The sequence below is a fragment of the Terrapene carolina genome, unplaced genomic scaffold, assembly GCF_002925995.2.
Source record: "Terrapene carolina triunguis isolate 2854851 unplaced genomic scaffold, T_m_triunguis-2.0 Scaffold35022, whole genome shotgun sequence".
NCBI lineage: Eukaryota > Metazoa > Chordata > Testudines > Emydidae > Terrapene > Terrapene triunguis.
In genome coordinates this window covers 9,981,137-10,000,965 of record NW_020699373.1, presented here as the reverse complement: position 1 = coordinate 10,000,965, position 19,829 = coordinate 9,981,137, and the positions used below count along the sequence as shown (strand labels likewise).

Genomic DNA, 19,829 nt, shown 5'->3' with positions numbered 1-19,829 from the left:
AATTCGTCCTGCCCGTTAATATACTCACAATATCTACTGCAATTTAATATTTATTCATGACTAGTATAGGTATATTATCTGCTCACTTAAAAAAAGATATTAAATACCTGCATCATGAAATTACATTCTTATTAACAATAAGACATTGTGTAAGAAAATAGCTCATGTGTGAAATGTTTTTGAACTGCATCCCCCCCCCCACACACAATTATCAAAACATTCACCCACAGAAACAAAAAACTCCTTAAAGAGGACAGGAATGATGAAGGGGATTAGCTAGGCTAATTACAGCACAGTGATAACAATGGTTCAAGACAGAACCAATCAGAGTTGGCCAAAAGATGCCCTCAACACATGGCTAACTAATAGTTCCACCCACCCACCCCAAACTCAGTCCACTTTTGGTTCATTGCAAATGAGACAAAAAAAATAGTTTTAATATATACATATAAATACAAGACTCCAGCTTTTGTTTTTTGCAAGGCCTAGTTATCTATTAGTTTATATTTGCTCTGCAGCAACTACAAGAGGTAGGCATAAAGCATCTAAGGACTTCTCTCCTAGTGTTCCGCTACTAGCTCCATCTTTCAAATGCTGCAGAAGCCTATTGTACTTCTGTAGTGATGTTACTCTCCAATCTGCTGCAATCCAATGGACAAAGGCCATTTTACCTCTCAATTTACTAAGATAGCGTACCACAGAGCAAGAAGCTTTTCCTGTACTGAAGGATACTGTCTTTAGAGTTTACTGCAGAACATTCATAAAGAAAATGGATCCTGGGACCAATTCTCTTGATTTCCTTTTATACATAAAAAAGAAGGTACCATTTGGCCAAAACTACAGATGTATTTTTTCACAGATGCAAGTGCCATGCAAAAATAAATTAAAGAACAAATACCAAAACATACAAGTAATAAAACTATTGAAGGTAGATTTTTTTAAAAGCATTTATATAAACATAATTTATAATACTTTTTTTTCTCCTTTTTTTTCTTTTTTGAAATACAGTCACAAAGCTGGGGCTATACATCAAGGATTTCCTCTGCAGTGCCTCCACAGCGTAATCTGTAGCGTCCTGTCCTCCAACTAATAGTGGGGTCCCATAAGGCAGATAGGAAAATGTATATTGTCATGGATTCTCTGATGAACCAAGCTACCGCATAATCAAGTTTTGAAAAACACGGGGCACCACCCTGGGAATGAAACACAGACATTAATATTTAATGCAACTACTAAATTAAATATTTATTTTATGGGCACATCTTGTTTAAAGAGAAGTGTATTATCATATGTGTACAGTCTTTTATCAATTAAATTGTGTTTGGTTAAGCAATTATCCTCAAAATATACAACAGCATCCATTTTGCCAACATACTGTAGCCTACCCAATTTCAAAGCAACCCATTTAGTAAATATTTTCAATACTGTACTGTGTTTCAGCCACAGTGGAATGCTTTGGGGCCTGATTCAACACCCAATGAAGTTAATTAACTTTACTGGGAGATGGATCAGACACTTAGAAACCAACAGTAACAACAAGAAGATACAATTTCAAAAGTACTCTTGGTCTAAAGAAAGCTTATATTATTTTCACATACACAGTCTGAAAATTGTTGTACTTCTCAAACAAAGTTAACTATTCACCTGCCGTGATGAATACTACACATTAAATGGTAGGATCATGGCATGATCACTAGCAGGGTTTGAGAAATCACTTGTGTACAGAAGGAGGAGATGGGGGAAAAAGGAGAATGGCTCAAGTTTCTCATTAGTTAACTGTCTCTTCAAATGAAGACTATAAAAAGAGACCTTCAAATAGACATTCCATTTTAGGCAACAGAGATGAGTTGGAAAAGCAGCTCACACACACTAAAGTAGTAGTTAGTGGGCCAGATGCTTGGGTATTCCCAAAGAGTGAAATCCACCCTATACAGAGAGCATGGCACAAGACCTATGTACCATTTAAGCCTACAGAACAGGGCCTAAGGAGGATGTAAATAGTGCACAGGTCCTGTGTGGTCCCTCTGCACAGGGGTGTATTTCATTCCAAACGAAAAGCACATAAGATGAGGAGGGTGGAAAGGGAGAGGGGAGTGCAAAACTGGCACGAAGCTCCCACTGGCACTACCCAATGCTAGCCTTGCTCGTGGTGCATGCATTCCACCAGGTGCTGTGTGAGAGCAGCCAGAGAGATGTTTTTAAGTCATATCAGCCTATAAGGGCCACATGGAGCCAAGGCACCTACACCAAGGTCTATGAAATGCAATGGGGCATGTGGTTCTGCCTCTTCCTTCCCCACTACAGCGACAGCAAAGGTGGTGTGTAGAGAATGAGCCCCTAAGTCAGCCATATGCCACTGCAGGATCATCCTTATACCAGATGTTCCTCCCTGGGCCGTAGTACACTGGTAGTGTGTCCAAGGAGGGTGAAATGCTCCTGAGGATTTGGACCAGAATCACCAGAAGAAAGGTCAGATGGCAAGCTGAAGAAAGGTAAAAATGTCCAGGACTCCAATTCTGCCTGTGCTCTGAAGCAGTGGTGCTATTTCTTTGCCTCCAGTAGTAAAATGAAACTGATTTTGAATCAATTTCACACCACTAAGGGTGCTGGCAAGAAGAACGCCAGGCACAAGACCAAATGCAAGATTTCAATGCTAGTCAATTCTAAGATTTTTTTTTTTTTTTTTTTTAAGAAAAAAGAGGGAGGGAGAGTGGTGGTGGTGCAGAAAGGAGGGATCAATTTGAAAGATTCCTGCAGTGCCATCTTGAGACCAGAACACTATGATCCATGCAGTGGTTTCCCACATCTGAAATTCTGTTGAAGTCCACTTGCCGCTCCCTCCCCCCCAGTAATAAAGTCCCCTCATTGCATTTGTACTCCTGATTTTATATTTTTTCTGTACCATTTTCAAGTTAGGGTGAATGTATAAACAGCTCAGCTTTCTTAAGTCACAGGATATGCCTACACTTAGAGCTAAGGGCGTGATTCTCAGCTCAAGGAGACATAACCACACTAGATCTGATCAAACTAGCATGTTAAAATAGAGTGCAGCCACGGCCGAGCAAGAGGTGGCAGGCGCTAGCCATCCTAATTTCATGCCTATGGCCTCAGACAGGATTGTACTCTGGGTAGCTAGTCCTTCCTCCGGCTCATGCCGTGGCAGCTACACTCTATTTTTAGTGTGCTAGCTCAATCAGAGCTAGTGTCTCCTCAAGCTAAGAATCACCACCACAGCTCACCTCATAGACATACCCACAGGCTTTGCAGCTAAAGCAGGTTAAAAACAAACACCAATCTTCTCGTGCATCACCAGGAATAAGCTAGGTTTTAGGCCATGAGTAGTTCATACCTTTTCCCTCCCTAGGCATTTGAGTGTATAATATCTTGAAGGGAAAAGGGAAGGTGCTCGTAAGCAAACATCTAGAGAAGATGCTTGTCTTTCAAGTATCATATTTCAAAATTCCCTAAGTTTGCAGAGAGAGGCAGTATTTACAAAGAACAAAACTAGAACAGAAAGCCAAATTCTGTCCTGCCTTACACTCCCATTTAAACTGGGGTTGCATGAATGTAAGATAGCAGAAAATGCATGAGGCCAAATTCTAGCCTATCTCCCAGGATGGTGCTTTATACAAGATTCTCAAGTGAAGTCAGTTTTAACTGTAATAATGGCATTAGCAATACCTTTCAGTATAAGACACAGGTCAATATGGACTCCAACTACATACCTGGACACCCCTTAGTTGAATGTAGTCAAATATAAACCATGCCAAACAGTGACACATGAAAAATACCATTATATCCCATCTGAAAACATGATGAGCGGCCCATCCAATAATTAAACTGGCAACAAAACATTCAGAGATTGGCTCACAAATTATCGTAGCAGGCAGCATGTTAATTCTCAGTTTGGCCCACCTAAAATTAAAAATATAAAAAGTCTATTTTTAATACCAGACAAACTTTGCTGCATAATACATAGTGAAAATTCTGTTTTCATTTCCTCCCCTTTCCCTCAATAAGTTGTGCTTTACGTTTCTTTTCAATAAAACCCTCCTCTAATCTTTTGCTTAATACCCACTCCAGCAAATATTGGCATAAACAATATCTGTTATATGGTTATTGCACACAAAGTCCAAAACGTCTCTACTGGAGTATACTGAAGTATTTAGAAAAATGCTTGCTTACATTTGTTCTATTAAATGCTCTTCAGTGTTTATTTCTCTCTCAATAATCCATTAGAAAGCTCTCCCGCATGAAAGCTGCATCAGAATGTAAACTGATACTTTAGCAGTTCTATTTGGGCTACTAGGTCAAATGGTTAGTTCGGAAAAGTGCATTATACCTTATAATTGTGAACTGATTGGAGGCAATGACAGAGAAAGACAGGAGAAAAATCTATATAGTTAGAATTTTTACCTGATCATTCTGGATTGAAACTGTGAAATGGAATATGAACCAGAGTTTTGCATTGCAACTTGTGTGGCCATTGCAAATTTCCAACCTCTGAAAATGAATGCACGTCATAAGTAACTTCCAAATAACATACGTAAAGAACAACTCAAGCGTTGAAGGACATGTTATCATTGCCATATATGCTGTAATAAAATGGTTAAACTATCATGCTGAATATAAGCAATAATTTCTCTTTCCACACACAAGAGAGACTGGTAATTGAAAAAGGAGTCACATATTACTACTTCAGAAAACCTGAGCCAACAGCAACAACACAGATTATGTTTGTGCCTTGTTCACAGAAAAATTGATCCCTTGTAGACTTCTGAAATTGAGATGCAAGTTTAATTACTTCTCAAAGGATCTATTCATATAGGATAGATGGACACACATTTCCACCATTGTTCTTAGTTATTTGCACTGTGGCAGTATCTAGAAACCCCAGTCAGTCACAATCTCTTTGGGGCCGACACGGCACTAACACACAGGTAGGCCCGTACCTTGCCACAAAAGAGCTTGCACTCTTATTTGAAACAAGATGCAAAGAATGTGACTAACAGGAGGAGAAAAGGGATGAGCACGGTAATGAAAATAAGTTTCCATGATTCCATAGGTTAGTGTGTGCATAGCTTGGGGGTTCCAAATCAACTGAAAGGTTTGTTTGTTTTTTTTAAATAATACAATCATATATCCCCAATGCTGCACAACCTGGCCATCACCTGTTTGCTACCTCCTTGCAGAGGTCCCAGAAGAAGTGGCTCTTCAGAAGGTACTTGCAGGAGTAGAGGGTAGTAGCCCTACAGATTAATTCAGAGAGGACATTTCATGCACAGGGGACAGAAGGGTGGGGAGGCTTATGCTGCTACTTATGCACTACATGGGAACACCTACCATAGTTTTAAACATACACAGTGAATGTGCCTCAAATCAAATACTTAACCAAGAGGCATTAGTTTTATCTTACAAAAACAAAGACTGTAAGTATAGCACACTGTAAACTTAATATTGTCTAAAGAAGACTCACTGGAAGTTATCTTACCGGTCAGCTATTGCTTTGGCCATAAAGTAATCTTCAGCAATGTACTGTGCAAAAGCTATCAGTCCTCCAGCTTGGTCTAATACATCCTTTCTCATCAGGCAAGACATTCCTGTTACACATTTGAAGCCAGTTACATTGGCAGAAATATACGATCTGGGATGTGAAGTGCCAAAATATACCTACAAAAAGAGAATAGTAATAAATCGGGCTTTAGAACTATGCAGACAATTTGTGCAAATTATTTTTTTGGTCAAATGACTTTCTACTTCACTTATGGCATCTTTACTATCAGATTTATTTCTCTAAAAGATTTTGACAAGATAATGGCTAGCTAGAGGTGGCTGACTTCACTAAAAGAAACTTGGCAGAAACCTTTCAAGCAGCTACAGTTTTTGTATTGTGCTATCTATTTGCTTTGAAACGCCTCTGCCTGCACAGTACAGAATAGCATAGGAAGAATCAAAAACTACACGTTCACTTCTTGTCCTAAACTGAAGAAAGCAGCTTTGTTTCAAAAGTTTTTCACTTTAAAAACGCAAATATCAATCGCCCATCTTGTATTAGGCACAATGCGGTTTACTTGTTAATGTATTAATATTTGTTATGAATTCTTACTGCTTTACATTGTCTCATTCCCACTTAAAGTATTTATTGTGTTTCACTGCCCTATTAGGAGTACATAGTCCAAGAACTCAGACTTAGATAAACAAGGTTTTAGGACACAGGAGACCAGAACGTATTACCCCTTCTAGAATTCTGCAACTATCTATTTGAATCTATAACACTGGTGCAGAACACAAAACACAGCAATTTTGATGAACTGTCTCAAAAACAACTTGATCTAGAATAAAACAAAACTGTGGTCCCACGAGTCCTCAAATCAGAATGGTGTACAGTATTGATTTTAATAAGGGTAGATGGAGAATTTTGGAGTTATTTATTATAAAAAATATTAAGCTGAGGTTTCACCTATAAACATCATAATCAGCTTAGAAGAACTTCCAAGGGCCTATGAGGAATCCAGCAGAGCTCACGTCACCAGCCCTATCCACCATTTGTGCTCATTTGCAGACAGGCGCACACACATACACACACAGCAAACAGTTAAAGGATTAGATTTTTAGGTGGTAAATGTCAATTTCACTGTACACACACAAACCAACAAAAAATATTTCTGTCAATAATAATTGAAATTTACAGATAGGCAAGTAAGAAAAATGTTGCTTGCGAACTTAGTGTTTGATTTAAGGATATTTATGCTGTATATTTTGACATATGATGTTGACCATTTCTGCTTAAACGGTTATAAAGCTTTAATTTTTTGCATCTCAATGTCTGTCATTAAGTAATTATTGTCTGATCCCCACAAAAATTTCCCATAACTGAAAATTCAAAATCAATAAAAATAGAAAATGCTTAAAAATAAACATCTATATTATCTGTTGAAATTATAAAAAAAATAAAAATAGAGTTCTGCTAAGCTTATCAATAGCATGTCAGAGAGATTAAGCAATTAAGTATCAGTTTGTAAACTGAACTTTGCTCTGCCAACTGCCAGCATCAATTACAATGTAAAAAACTGGCATCATTAAAGTTACTTGACAAAATATTAACATTGCAAGTATTGTTCTTCAAAACCAAAACACTAAGTTGTGGAAGTTACAAAATCAAAGTGTGTTATCAGATAGCACTCAGGCTGGAAATCTACCCTAAAGAACTGTTTACTGGAATTCTGTAAAAGCAAGCAGAAATGTTTGAGAATCTGGACATGTGGAGTTTGGTACCCATTCCCTAGCAATAATGCACTTAATAGGGTCCTGGCTGTAAATTTAAAAATACACAAAGTTGCTAAGTACAAATTCAGATTTTAGAAGCGTGTAGCATACACAAGTTAAGTTAGATCTTTGTTTATCTCGATGGCACAGTATCACTAGTAATATTGTATTAGGAGGATAAGGAAAAGTTAGATATCCTAGTCAATATATAGTGTGAAGAGTGCACTGAGTCATAGGACTACTCATTTCACTATGTCAGTGGTCTCCAAACTTTTTTGATCGCGCACCCCTATCAGTATCCCACCCGAACTGCCGTGCACCCCCAAGGATCCTCTTGCGCACCCCCTGGGGTGCACGCACCCCACTTTGGAGACCACTGCACTATGTGATGGAGAATTGAGGGCAGTGTTTCTGGACTACATAGAGGTATCTCTCAGTTATGTGGTGCTTTAGGGGGGATGTGATGGTTCAGTATTGGAAGCGTAAAGGAAGCCTGGTGATTGGTCGTGAAGGGTTATCTAGTGAATAGCTAAAGGATGTGCTTTGGCAAGGCAAAAAATTCAGTTTTTTTGGGGTGGTTTTTTTTTTAAAATGGAAACTTCACTTTGGATTTCCTGAGATTTTAAAGTTTTGTTTATTCAAACTACAGCATTTTAATTTGATCCTTTTTATTTACATCATAAATTTCCAACCACTCTAAATGAAGTATGGTCTTCAGGAATAAAACATGCACATCACCACAGTTCCTATAAGTGGCCCATTAGTGGTTTTACAAAAAAATTACTAGAAATAAAGTGTTTACTATCCGATCACACACAGACTGCTCCCGTGTCTTACCTTAAGCCATTACGGTTCCTTTGTTCACAACTAAACTAAATGTTTTTACCCTAGGGATGGTTCTTCAGAAGAGGTGGCGTATATATTTCTGCTTACAATTATATTAAAGTAAATATTTATGAAGGGTGAAATTCATCCAAGGGTAAATACTCACAAGTCTCTCCAAAATTTTTTAACCCACAGTACCCCTCCGGGTGGGCAGAGGGGCCTTCAGGGCCAGCATGAAAGCCCTTTTGGCAGCAGAGTTGTGACTAGGCTGCTGGGATATCAAGGAAGGGTCTATTTGTTCTGTAATACATGGATCCAATGGACAAGAACTGCTGCTTAAACAAAGGGCAGTAACAGTCTCACTTCTAGTTCACAGCAAAGAACTTGCCCTGCCAGCACATCAGAGGTGAATTCAAAAGCTTCCCCCATCCCACAAAACCACAGAGGAAGCTCAATCAATTGGGCCCGGTGCTGAAAGCAGTGACTTTCCTGGTCAGTTCTCACAAACTTTATATAAAATAAAGGTTTTAGATTATAAAGTTGTAATCTTAGACACTGAACCACAGGCTGTCAACACTGTTACAATTTCCTGTAAACTAGGCTTAATACTCATGCGAATGTTATAAAATATTTTTTTAAATTTATATATAAAAAGCTTATTAAAGGTAAAACATTGTTGGAAAGAAACCACAACAAAAGAAAGTAATATTGCACTCACCTGTTCTAAAGTGGCAGCAAAGCCCTGTCTGTCTGCTACATAGGGCAAACCATGGACCAAACCAACTTTCTCTGTCATTTGATTGGCCATATCAGTTAGGGTGTCTGGTGTTACTAAGTAAATGATAAATAGATTATTAGTATGCAAACATTGTATGCCATTTGTTCATTATTAGTAGTGAAGTTCACTCTATAAAGATATATTCAAGTTTATATTCTACTACTAAAAGTGCAGAAAAGGTTAGTCACATATTTGGTGAACTATATTTTTGTGTAACAAAAAATTCCACTAAGACTGGAGCTGTCAACATTTACAGTCTAGCATAAGTTTCTAACAATTTGCAGACTGGCAGCAGTGGGACAATAAAAACTGACACCAATTTTTTAAAATTAGATTTTCTGCAAAAGGAGAAATACCTGTAGTTATGATTGAGACCTGAAATTAGAGTACAAGTAACTCAATCACTAGAAGTATCAAAATAATTGTTTCATTTTTAGAAGTGCAAACATCCTCTAAAACTAAAAATTGGATGTGCTACTTTAACTGAAAGACATTACTTAGGATTAAAGTCTCTTATTTTTTTAACTTGTACATTACAGCAAGAGACATGCCTATTTCATCTTAGAGTGAGAGAGTGTGTGTGTGTATGTGTGTGTGTGTGTGTACAAAACCACCAATCAGTTAGTGCCTGTGTCTGTGCAGAGCTATACACTGAGCATTAATCACACAGGTGCAACTTAATTTAGCTTTGGAGTGATCAACAAAAATCCACTAAATTGAAGTACAGACAACATTTCATATAATTGAATTCAGAAGCCATGTCATTTAAGATCCCAAATTAAAGCAGACCGTGTCCTTTAACAGTTGTAACTCAATTGGAAGTCAATCTTAATGTATAGACTTATGAGAACTAAATTGCCTGTCTAGCGGTACAGCCAAGAAGCAGGTAGTCAGTACTGTATTTTTAAAAGACAACACTCCAAATACCACCATCACACCATACACCTACCTCTGATTCCACTGTCACATATCCATATGAGATCATACTTGGCAACTTCATACCCTGGCATTAAATTGTTAATTTTGGGGTTGATGCCAACCTTTTTTCCACCTTAAAATTAAAAATAAAAAACAGTTATACACATCATGCATGTTTCCAAAATCCAGAAGCTATTTTACAAATATGTAATAGAATACAGACTCTATACCCCTCCCCTCTAAAATTAGGGTGGTAATGGTAAATGCTAACCTTCACTTCTGAAAATCTATTCTGGTCTTCTTAGCCAAACAAAGAAGACAGTCGAAGCCTATGTTACATATATTCATCCCATTAACAGATACTGTAGTTTTTCCAAAGAACATTTTTATTAAATTTTGTATCGAAGAGACAATATTATAAGCTCACTAAATTACTGTTTATCACACTAAGGGCCCTGTGCATACAACAGCTATCTGCTGGGGCTCAGAGACTGCATTCTAAGGGGTTAGAGTCCCCTTCTCCTGAGTTTGCCAACTCAACTGATATTATATATAGCAATGACTCTCTTGGGTATGATTTTTGTGTGTTTGTTTGGGTGGGAGAATAGAATTAAAAGTTCCTTGGTGCAGGGACCAATTTGTTGTTCTGTGTTTGTACAGCAGATAGTGCAATGGGGTCCAGGTCCATGACTGAGGTGCCTAGGCACTATGGTAATACAAATAAAAATCACCACCACCTCAGCATTTTTGTCCCTAGCTGAGTACCAGACATCATTCAGTTTGTTCAAAGTTAGGCAGGGAGAGCAATAAAGATTTTGGGCACTAAAGCTCCTTTCCCCTCCTTTAAACACAAGGCACATAGAGGAGAGGAGGTGGCCCTATCCTACAAGTGTGTAGAGTAGGAAAATGTCTTGGGAGTAGACCTACTATCATGAAGGTACGTGGTAACACTCTAAAAATCATTTCTGGGTATTCAGGCCTAGCCAACTGGCATCGAGGTCCAATGCACAATTGTTTTTTGCAGTCTTAAGACTGAAGTAATTGATAAGCTGCACAGCCCTAGCACTGAGAGGAGTGATTCTGGAGTAGAAGAGAGTGGCTAATATTAATTCGCACAAATTATCCTCCTTGGAGTTTGTTTTTTTAATTGGCGTCAGGATGTCGATGACAAGCTTACATTTCCTTCGAATAGGCTGTCCTACTACAGAACCAGCATCCACAGACAAATACAGGTTTCCCAGTTTAGAAGACTCCACACATTTTTTTGCTGTTAGCTTCTTTACGATCCATTTATAAAGGCATGAATTGTGCCATGCAGTTGTATTACTTACCTATAAACAATCTAGCATCAACATTCGGGTATTTGCCAAGGAGCTTTTTACACACATCGATGGCTGGATCATCATGATCTTGTACACACAGGAGCACTTCATACTAGTAAAACAAGATTTGATGCAAATGGGTGTACAACTTATTAAAATAAGGAAATAGTTACAGTCTACAAAACTCTACCAAAACTTGGCACAGGAAGCAGTGTTACAGAACTGAAGGATTTGCTTTTACACATCAATAGCTACAAGTACTGTATTATCAGTGAAGAATGCTGCTGTTAGAGTATACCATCAGTACTTCTGAAAAAACATATAGCCTTCAGCCCCAGAGAACATTTTTGTACTTGTAAAACATTAAAGAATTTTCTTTTGTGTTACTGGAAAGGTATTTTTATGCAGGAAACAAACATCATTATTGTACAGGAAAAGTTAAATGTTTGATTCGCTCTTTCACACACACACACACACACACACACACACGCACGAGAAAACCAAATTTATTACACTTTAAGAACCCCAAAATATTAAGGATATTTTTTAAGGCTACAAGTTATCAAATATTCTTTCAATGATTACTACAATAAGACTGAAACCAGCTATTGTGCTTAAGTGTTTACATTGCCTTTCACCAAAAGCTTGAGTTCCCAACAATGCAGCTTTCAGGAGCAATGCTGTATTTTGTCCCTTTCCTGCAGAACTTAAGGCACTTTGCCAAGTACTTGCGGAATAAAGCGTTTGAAGGCCTGATCCTGGAAAGGAATCCTCAGACAGCCTCTTACGCCCACTGGGAGTCCCAGCAAAGCCTCATTTGTAATGTCACTACAAAATTTCTGTTTTACTTCTTATATACATAGCATTGTAAGACACACTGTAATAATGCCTAGCCCAGTATTTCAGAACAACTGTAAGACTACACTTCTCAATTCAAGTCCTAAACCTAACATTCCCAGGCCCACTATATAAAACTAAAAAACAATTAAAAACGAAGATGTGTCTATTGGTTGTATGAAAAAAGGGGAAACCAAAGAACAAATGGGACAAAAATGGCAACGTAAGGTGGCCATAAAAGAGTGTTTAGCCCACTGGGTCATTTTCAGTTCACGCATTATGCTTTACCAGAATGATGGGTAAACATCCTCCACATTTGGGGGAAAAAAAAAAAAAAAAAAAAAAGAAAGAAAGAAGCAGCAGCAGGGAACATAATAGAGAGAGAGCCTGAAGCACTGGGTATGGTGCAAGATTTGAGTCCTGAACCAGAGGCTGTAAATCAAAGTCAGGCCACATATTAAAGTAAATGCTTACAAGTACACTGTTTGGTACATAAACTTGGCAAAGCTGTTGCTAGTTTAGTGCGCACGAAATAGTTATATAACTATATTGCAGAATGCTATGGTACAAATACACCCCAATCTAGCACAAGATAAGATGGTTTGACAGAATAATGAGTAGGGATGTTGTAGCCGAGATATCAGGAACAAGGGAGGTAACAAACAGATGTCATGAAATACATAAGGTGGTACGTAAGTTGTTTGTCTCCATCTATCGTGTAAAAATAAAAATTCACATTATACTCTGATAGCTCTAGCACAGGCCACCAATTCAACTTCTGAAAAAAGTAAACTCAGACATACCTTTGGATAATCCAGTTCAAAGAAGGTCTCTAAATTGTTGATGAGGTTAGGATCTACACCTTTTAATGGCTTTAGAAGTGAGACACCAGGAAGCTTGCTATAGGGTTGTTTGTCTGTTGCTTTCTTGTTGAGGTGGAGACGTCTGCAAAAAAAATCATCTATATATATATAGCTATCTTTGAAAGTATTTCTGATCTTACAAGTAAACTACACACCAAACCTCACATCTTTGATCTAGTTAGTTTCAATCCTCCCTTGAATCAATCAGTCTGAACACCAAGTAGTTCACAATATTAACTTAGAAAAAAGTCACATTGAAAAATATTGACACTAATTTATTTTGTGCATTTGATTTTATCTAATCAGTTTCTCTGCTCTTCTGTGTAGTCAGTTTCCCCTGTTTGCATGGGTCTTTCACACAGCAAGAGAGGAGAGAGGGGGAAAAAAGCTATTTATATAAATAGATCACACAATTGTAAGAATTTTAAAAAAAGCAGGGGCTCTACAGCAGATGTGCACTTGAAACTACTTCTAACTCTTTTTTAAAAAAATTGTTATCACAATCTAGTCAGTGTCCCTTTAAAGCAACAGAGTGAAATGAGGATCAAAGCATGTCAGACTGAGCTATTAATGGGAGTTAAAATGTTATAATTTGAACTCTATTTCTATGAAGTTTTACGACACATGGCAACCAAGCTACGCACTTCATAAGGGTAGGCATATTCTAGGGGAAATAATTACATCAAAACACATTTCAACTACATAGTGACACTATGTCTAAATTTCACAGCCTGAAAGCTGTAATAGTGTAACTTACCAGTTAATGTTTTAAATAAAAAGGCAACAAAAACCATGAAAAATGAGCACAGAAATTTTACAGGAGAGCTAAATCTATTTTCCACAAGTTTGTCTTCTAGTAAGAAGTGTGTTAGAACAGCAACACAGCCTTTTAATTTTAAGGGAAAAAAGGTTTTTGAGACCTACATTTTCCCTTAAAGCGCGGAGACCACCAGTATTTCAGCAGAAGAATCAGAAAGAGAAATGGACTACAAACAAGGGTGAAAATGACTTGTTTACTTCACTGTCCAAGCTGAGCAAAAAATATAGACAGTAAACAGCACAGTGGGGTAGGGGGAAAGCTTTTTAAGTAGAGTTTTATTTCATCAGGTAACAAGGATACTGTAGTTTTACTGCCAAGTAACAGAGGGGTAGCGTGTTAGTCTGTATCCACAAAAACAACGAGGAGTTCGGTGACACCTTAAAGACGAAGATTTATTTGGGCATAAGCTTTCGTGGGTAACAAACAAACACACACACACACACACACACACACACACACTTCTCCAGAGGCATGGAGTGAAAATTACAGATACAGGCATAAATATAGGCACATGAAGAGAAGGGAGTTACCATACAAGTGGCGAACCAGTGTTGACAAGTGATTCTCCACTTGTAACGCAACTCCCGTCGCTTCATGTGCCTATATTCATGCCTGTATCTTTAATTTTCACTCCATGCCTCTGAAGAAGTGAGGTTTTTTACCCACGAAAGCTTATGCCCAAATAAATCTTAGTCTTTAAGGTGTCACTGGACTCCTTGTTGTTTTTATAGTTTTACTGTATACAATTAGCTTGACCAAATTCCTTTGAAAAGCTGTGTATATGAGACCCTCTGGAAATCTACTAGCACATTATGCCAAGAACAGTAATAATCCAAAAAAACAGAATGGTTTCAGAAAATGGCACAGGATTGCACTATAGGGTTTAGTGCCCTTGGGGGTCACCTACCTTTCAGACACTATGGCTATGGCTACATTACGCAGCTTTTAGCGACAGAGCCATGCCGCTAAAAGACGCTGTTCACACCGGCGCTTTTAGTCGGTAAAACGTGTGTCGTTTGGGGGGGGGAGGGGTGTTTTTTTAAACACCCCTGAACGACAAAGATTTTGATGCCAAAAAGCCGGTGTAGACAAAGCCTAGGTGTATGACCCACTCCCAACCCTGTTCCCCCTGCCCTTTTTTTTTTTAATATCTACAGCAGAAGCAAGAGAGTGTTGACAATGACAGTCAGCTGCTGTGTAGATGGCAAAAGTGGTAAAGTAATCCACTTCACGTGGGTGTTCAAAAACCAAAGTCCCATCTTCAAAGTTTTAGAAGGAAGTGACTGACTTCATAGTGCTACTGTGAAGATCATAGAAAAATAATGTTAAAAGAATATTATGGTTGCATAGACAACCACTCAAAAGTCAGTAAGTGCCAAAATTAAGATTTCCGGTATAACTTTAATTCTGCCGCTTTGTGGGTATGCATGATGACACACTCTTCAGATACTTGATCACATACTATTCCTCCCCCCCCTAAATGCCCCTGCCTCCTTATTCAGTGCACAAGATGGATGATGCTCAGGGGACAAATAAGATTGGTGTAATAAGCAAGGCTGTCATCTCTTGCTTCATTTACTGCAAAAATTGCAGATGTCAATCTCTAGTAGGATCAAGAGGCTCCCAGGAGGCTTATCTCGAAGCCATTGTGGGTAATGCTAACACTGCAAGAAAACACCCACAGCTGGCCATGTCATCTGATTCATGCTCAGGTTGTAGGGCTATAAAACTGCAGTGCAGATCTTCAGGCTCAGGCTGGAGCCCAGGTTCTGAGACCCTGGGGTGGGGTGGGGGTGGTCACAGAGTCCAGGCGCCAGCCTGAGCATCTATACTGAAAATTTATAGGCCCACAGCCCAAGCCCAAGTCAGCTGACATGAGCCAGCTAAATGCATTTTATTATATTGTAGACATTCCCTATGCAGTTCAGAACCCAGTTGGTCCTGGTGCGGGGTCAAAGGCTCCTGGACTAAGGGCCAGGTATGTACACAAAGCTCTCTTATACCATTCTACACTAACTATAGGTATCTATTATTAATAATCTAGGGTAAAGGAAGACCTAGCCTGAGGAGATCAAAGAAGATCTGGTGGGGGGGACAATTTGACTGTGATGAAAGAGAACCCTGGGAGAACTGGAGACAGTATTGAGGGGAAGTAAGGAGCCAGAGAACGAAGAGCATCCAGGACAGAACAGAGTGGCAGATGCTTCGCAACACAAGAATAAGGACACTGGGGCAGATTCAGGGAAATTAGAAGGTGGAGAACAAGGTAGATGAGGAAAGGAAATGGTGCTGGGAGAGCACATTTGGAGGAGGAAGGAGGCAAGGACAAGTGAGGACAGGAGACCCAGAGAAGGAGAAGGGGGCAGAGAAGATTGAGTGGGAAATAGTTTTAATAAAAGAAGGAAGGGTCATGAAAAAGGACGAGAGATTTTGTGAAGTGGGAGAAAGATAGAAGAGAAAGAAAGAAGAGATCCCAAATAATGAAGGGGGGAAACATTGCTATGGAGAACATTGGACTACATACAGTGTAATGGAATAGGATGGCTGGAGAGCCTGGAGCTAAGCCAACGCTGATTATAGGATGAGCCTCACCTGAGAGGAATTATGTGATTCCCATACAAAAGGAGCAGGATATTGCAATGAAGTAGGGAAACCCTGGAAATTAGTTACACATTGCAGGAAGCAAGAAAGCTTCAGCAGGGCCCTCAGTAAGTGGAAAAGCTCAAGAAGCAGGAGAAAGTGATGACAGTTCTCCAGGCAGGGAGGCCTGAGAGCCACCCTGTCCAAGCAGGGGTGAGACTGGAAAGGCCTGTGGAGAAGGGCAAACTAAAGGCAGAAGATGCTGGGAAGCAGAAAGACCCCCTCAAGGAGGTGGGACTGTGCCATCTGAAATTGGGATGAAGACTGAGTTTGTGTTCTATTTCTGAAAGACCATGGTGTTATTTTGGATTATGAGGAAAGACGGTGAACTGGGGTAGAGGCCCAGAGTGCCAGTATGCACCTGGACCCCAAGGGGAGACTGTTTGAAATACTTTTGAATTGAGTGAGTTCTTAAAGTACCCGGGGGGGGGGGGGGAGGGGCAGGAAATAGAGGAAGGGTGCTTTTAAGTGACCTCTGGCCACGAGTGGGATCATGGGAGGTGGTTGCCCGTGTTACTTACACACATGCACATGGAGAAAATAACCATGTGAAAAAGATTATCCTGCATCTTTGCCTGCCCACTAATTAATATCCCAGGATGTCAACATTCCAGCCCAAGAGCAGCTTTGAACAGTCATCACCGCAAACCAGCCAGATAAGATTTCTTCCTCCGTACCTCAAACACAGATTTCTTCCCCTCCCCCCCAAAAAAGTATTTCTACCCGAAGCCCAAAACAGGCAGGATTCAATCTTGGGCCTGTGTCACCTTTTTGTACATAAAACTGTTATGAGTTTGAATTCCTGTGTCTCATGTTCTTCCACAGCTAGAAGAAAGTGCTGTGTCTCCTTTTAAAAACTGCAAATTACTCTTTTTTCCACTGAGATAAATTTCAAATTTCTAGCCCTACGGGACCACGAGATACCTAGCTTTGAGGTAGTTATTTTTAAGGACAAAAAAAGTCAACAGTGGCCCAGGACTCAATCTTGGATGACCTGGCCTGGGGGGGCAAAGGGGAGGCTACTTTCAGGGGAAACTACACATTTTGAGGAGAAGGAAGAAATATTTCTGGGGCAGGTTAATTTAAAACGAAGTGGTGGTTGTTTGGACTATTAGAATGAGTAGCGGGATAGATTAGAGCAGAGTGGAAACGAGGTGGTCCAAAGTACAAGATAAACTGCAGATCCTTGTGATAATTATGAAAGTAAGTTCCTGATATAATAGTACATGGAGGAGGTACTGTGGATACCATATCTACGAGGGGCATGAGGCTTGCAGTGTTGACAGGGTCCTCATGAGAGCAACAGAGACAGAAGGCATCTGTAGAGGCAGCTTCTTTCGTGGAAGAAAAGTTACTCTATTGCTAATATTACTGTAAAAAGCATGCATGTGCACTCTGGATGATAAAGAGACTGGAGCACACTAAACTAGTACAAGCCTCATGGTTTACTGTCAGTGCCATGAACGTACAGACAGCCCTACTATTACAGTACTATCGTGATTTTAAAATGTCATGACTACTTCCATGCTAATAACCACACAGACAGGTTTTCCCAGTTATGTAGCACAAGAATAAAAAGACAGATTTGTTTGTTTGTTTAAGAAATATTTTATACAATAGATATGAACTGCTCATGCTGGGGAAAGCTTGCCATTTTCAGAATGTAGTAATTTGTTTGAATTGGCAATGTTAAAAACAATTAAAAGGTATTAAATTTTATTGGAAATATGGCATAAAAACACTCTAGGAGATATAAGAACAGGCTTGTTAAAAAGTAGCTATTGAAAGAGAAGAGTGAAGACAATTGGGGTGATTAGGCAACATTTACATTTTTTAAAAGTATTTTGGATCAGGTTTTGTGCATTTTAGAATGTTAACAAGATTTAAACTAAGTCACATTTATAGAAAAGAGTGCCAGTAGAAACTTAACTGGATTTGAACGTGCTTTCTCTAAAATATGAAACAGACACTTTTACCCACTAGGCTACAATTATGAGAACTGACATCTATTAAGTTAGCCATAATAGGGCTACCCATTGCCTTTGACTGCAATGAATGAAAGAAAGACAGAAAGAAAGACATTGAGATTTACAAGGGGAAAAAAGTTGCTAACTGTAAAAAGCTATGAAGTTCTAGGTCTAAAACTTTATGCTCTTTGAGACCAGAGTGGTGTTTTCCTTAACTGTTTGAGAACATGGCTGCTGCATTTTGGGCACTATCACAAGGCTAGCTATCTATATATCAAGTTATTTCTAATCAAATTTAAGGGCTAACATTTCCTTGTGATATGTAGTGGTGAACTGCTGTTGTAAGGGTAAAGTTGACAAAATTCTTTAAGCTTGCTATTTTGTTTTTAAATTAGTACTCACAAAGCTATCATTCTTCTCTCTTTAGATAGGATACCTAAAGTAAGTATTTACCTTCTTCCACCTTCCTCAACTCTCAGAGCCTGTACCAAGTTTGCTCTCCTTCCATAAAGGAGTATTTCCTAGGTGCCTATTGTGGAATATTATTATCTGGGAATAAACAATAATGGCTTCATTCCAAGAACACTGTGTGCACACATTATTGTAATTCTCTGGGAATTTAGGTTTTACCTTTAACTTCAATGGTTACTAGTTTTCTTTTTATGAATTAGATATTTTCCTCAGTGTGAAGTGAGTGCTTTGTAAGAACAGCTCGGCTTTTCATCATTTTTCTATGTCAACAAATAGACTTCCCCTCCGCCAGAGGTAATTCTGTCATTTCTCTTTTCTCCAGAGCCAATATACAGTACTTTACTGATACCTGTATAATCAGTCTCTAAAGCATTCAGTTGAAATAGATGCCACAGGTCTTTGACAAAAGTCTATACCACATCTACAAATTCTCCAGGACAGCTTATTTGCAAAGCCAAAGGCTTGGCATGACTCTCCATATTGAAAAAGCCACAGTCCAAAATGTAATACACGGTTTGCTCTGTATGCCTGGCAGCACCCATGGTGAACTTCATTTCCTTTTGCTGACTGCTCAACAACAGTTTCACAGTATTTGAATGATAGATCTTTTCTAGTTTTGAAGTGTCTAATTTTTTGTGTAAGTCACGCTGTCAATCCCATGAAGTAGTAACTTACTGGAGCAGCATTTGCTGCCAACAGGTGTCCTGTAAACCCATCCTCCCCAATACCATTCATTGCTTCGGAGAGAGGGGAGCGTCAAGTAACTCCTGCCAAGCTGCAGCAATTACCTGACCTGTTCGCGGTTATCTGAATTTCAGTCACAGAAGGAGTACAAATGTCCAAGTCAATCAGGTGACCAAAGAATTGAATCTGAGGACATCTGCTGTTTTCCATAGCAACTTTGCACACAAAACCTGCAACTATTCCTTAATTTGTTGTTTTCTAATCACTTTCACTGTAGTCCAACACATGAGAAGACAGTGTTTCAAACAAGCATGTTATCCCTTTCTCAATGGGTAACTTAGTTCAGAAAGAAAAACCAAGGGATGGGAAAGACTTTTTTTAAGCCATCAAAGAAAACAAGAACAATAGATCTTCTGTAATTGTTTTTTTCCTCCAACT

General features: G+C 39.0%; 1 protein-coding gene across 1 annotated transcript; it reads right to left on the bottom strand.

Moving 5' to 3' along the window:
* Window positions 1-613: 613 nt before the first annotated feature.
* Window positions 614-19,442, bottom strand: LOC113405302 (ceramide glucosyltransferase). The gene is made up of 9 exons (XM_029914318.1): window positions 19,383-19,442; window positions 12,750-12,944; window positions 11,119-11,221; window positions 9,819-9,920; window positions 8,810-8,922; window positions 5,492-5,670; window positions 4,417-4,503; window positions 3,726-3,915; window positions 614-1,193 (listed from the first exon to the last, which is right to left on the bottom strand). Exons 1-9 carry the CDS (start codon window positions 19,440-19,442, stop codon window positions 1,023-1,025), a joined length of 1,200 nt encoding a protein of 399 aa, XP_029770178.1. The 3' UTR covers window positions 614-1,022.
* Between the last annotated feature and the right edge of the window lie 387 nt (window positions 19,443-19,829).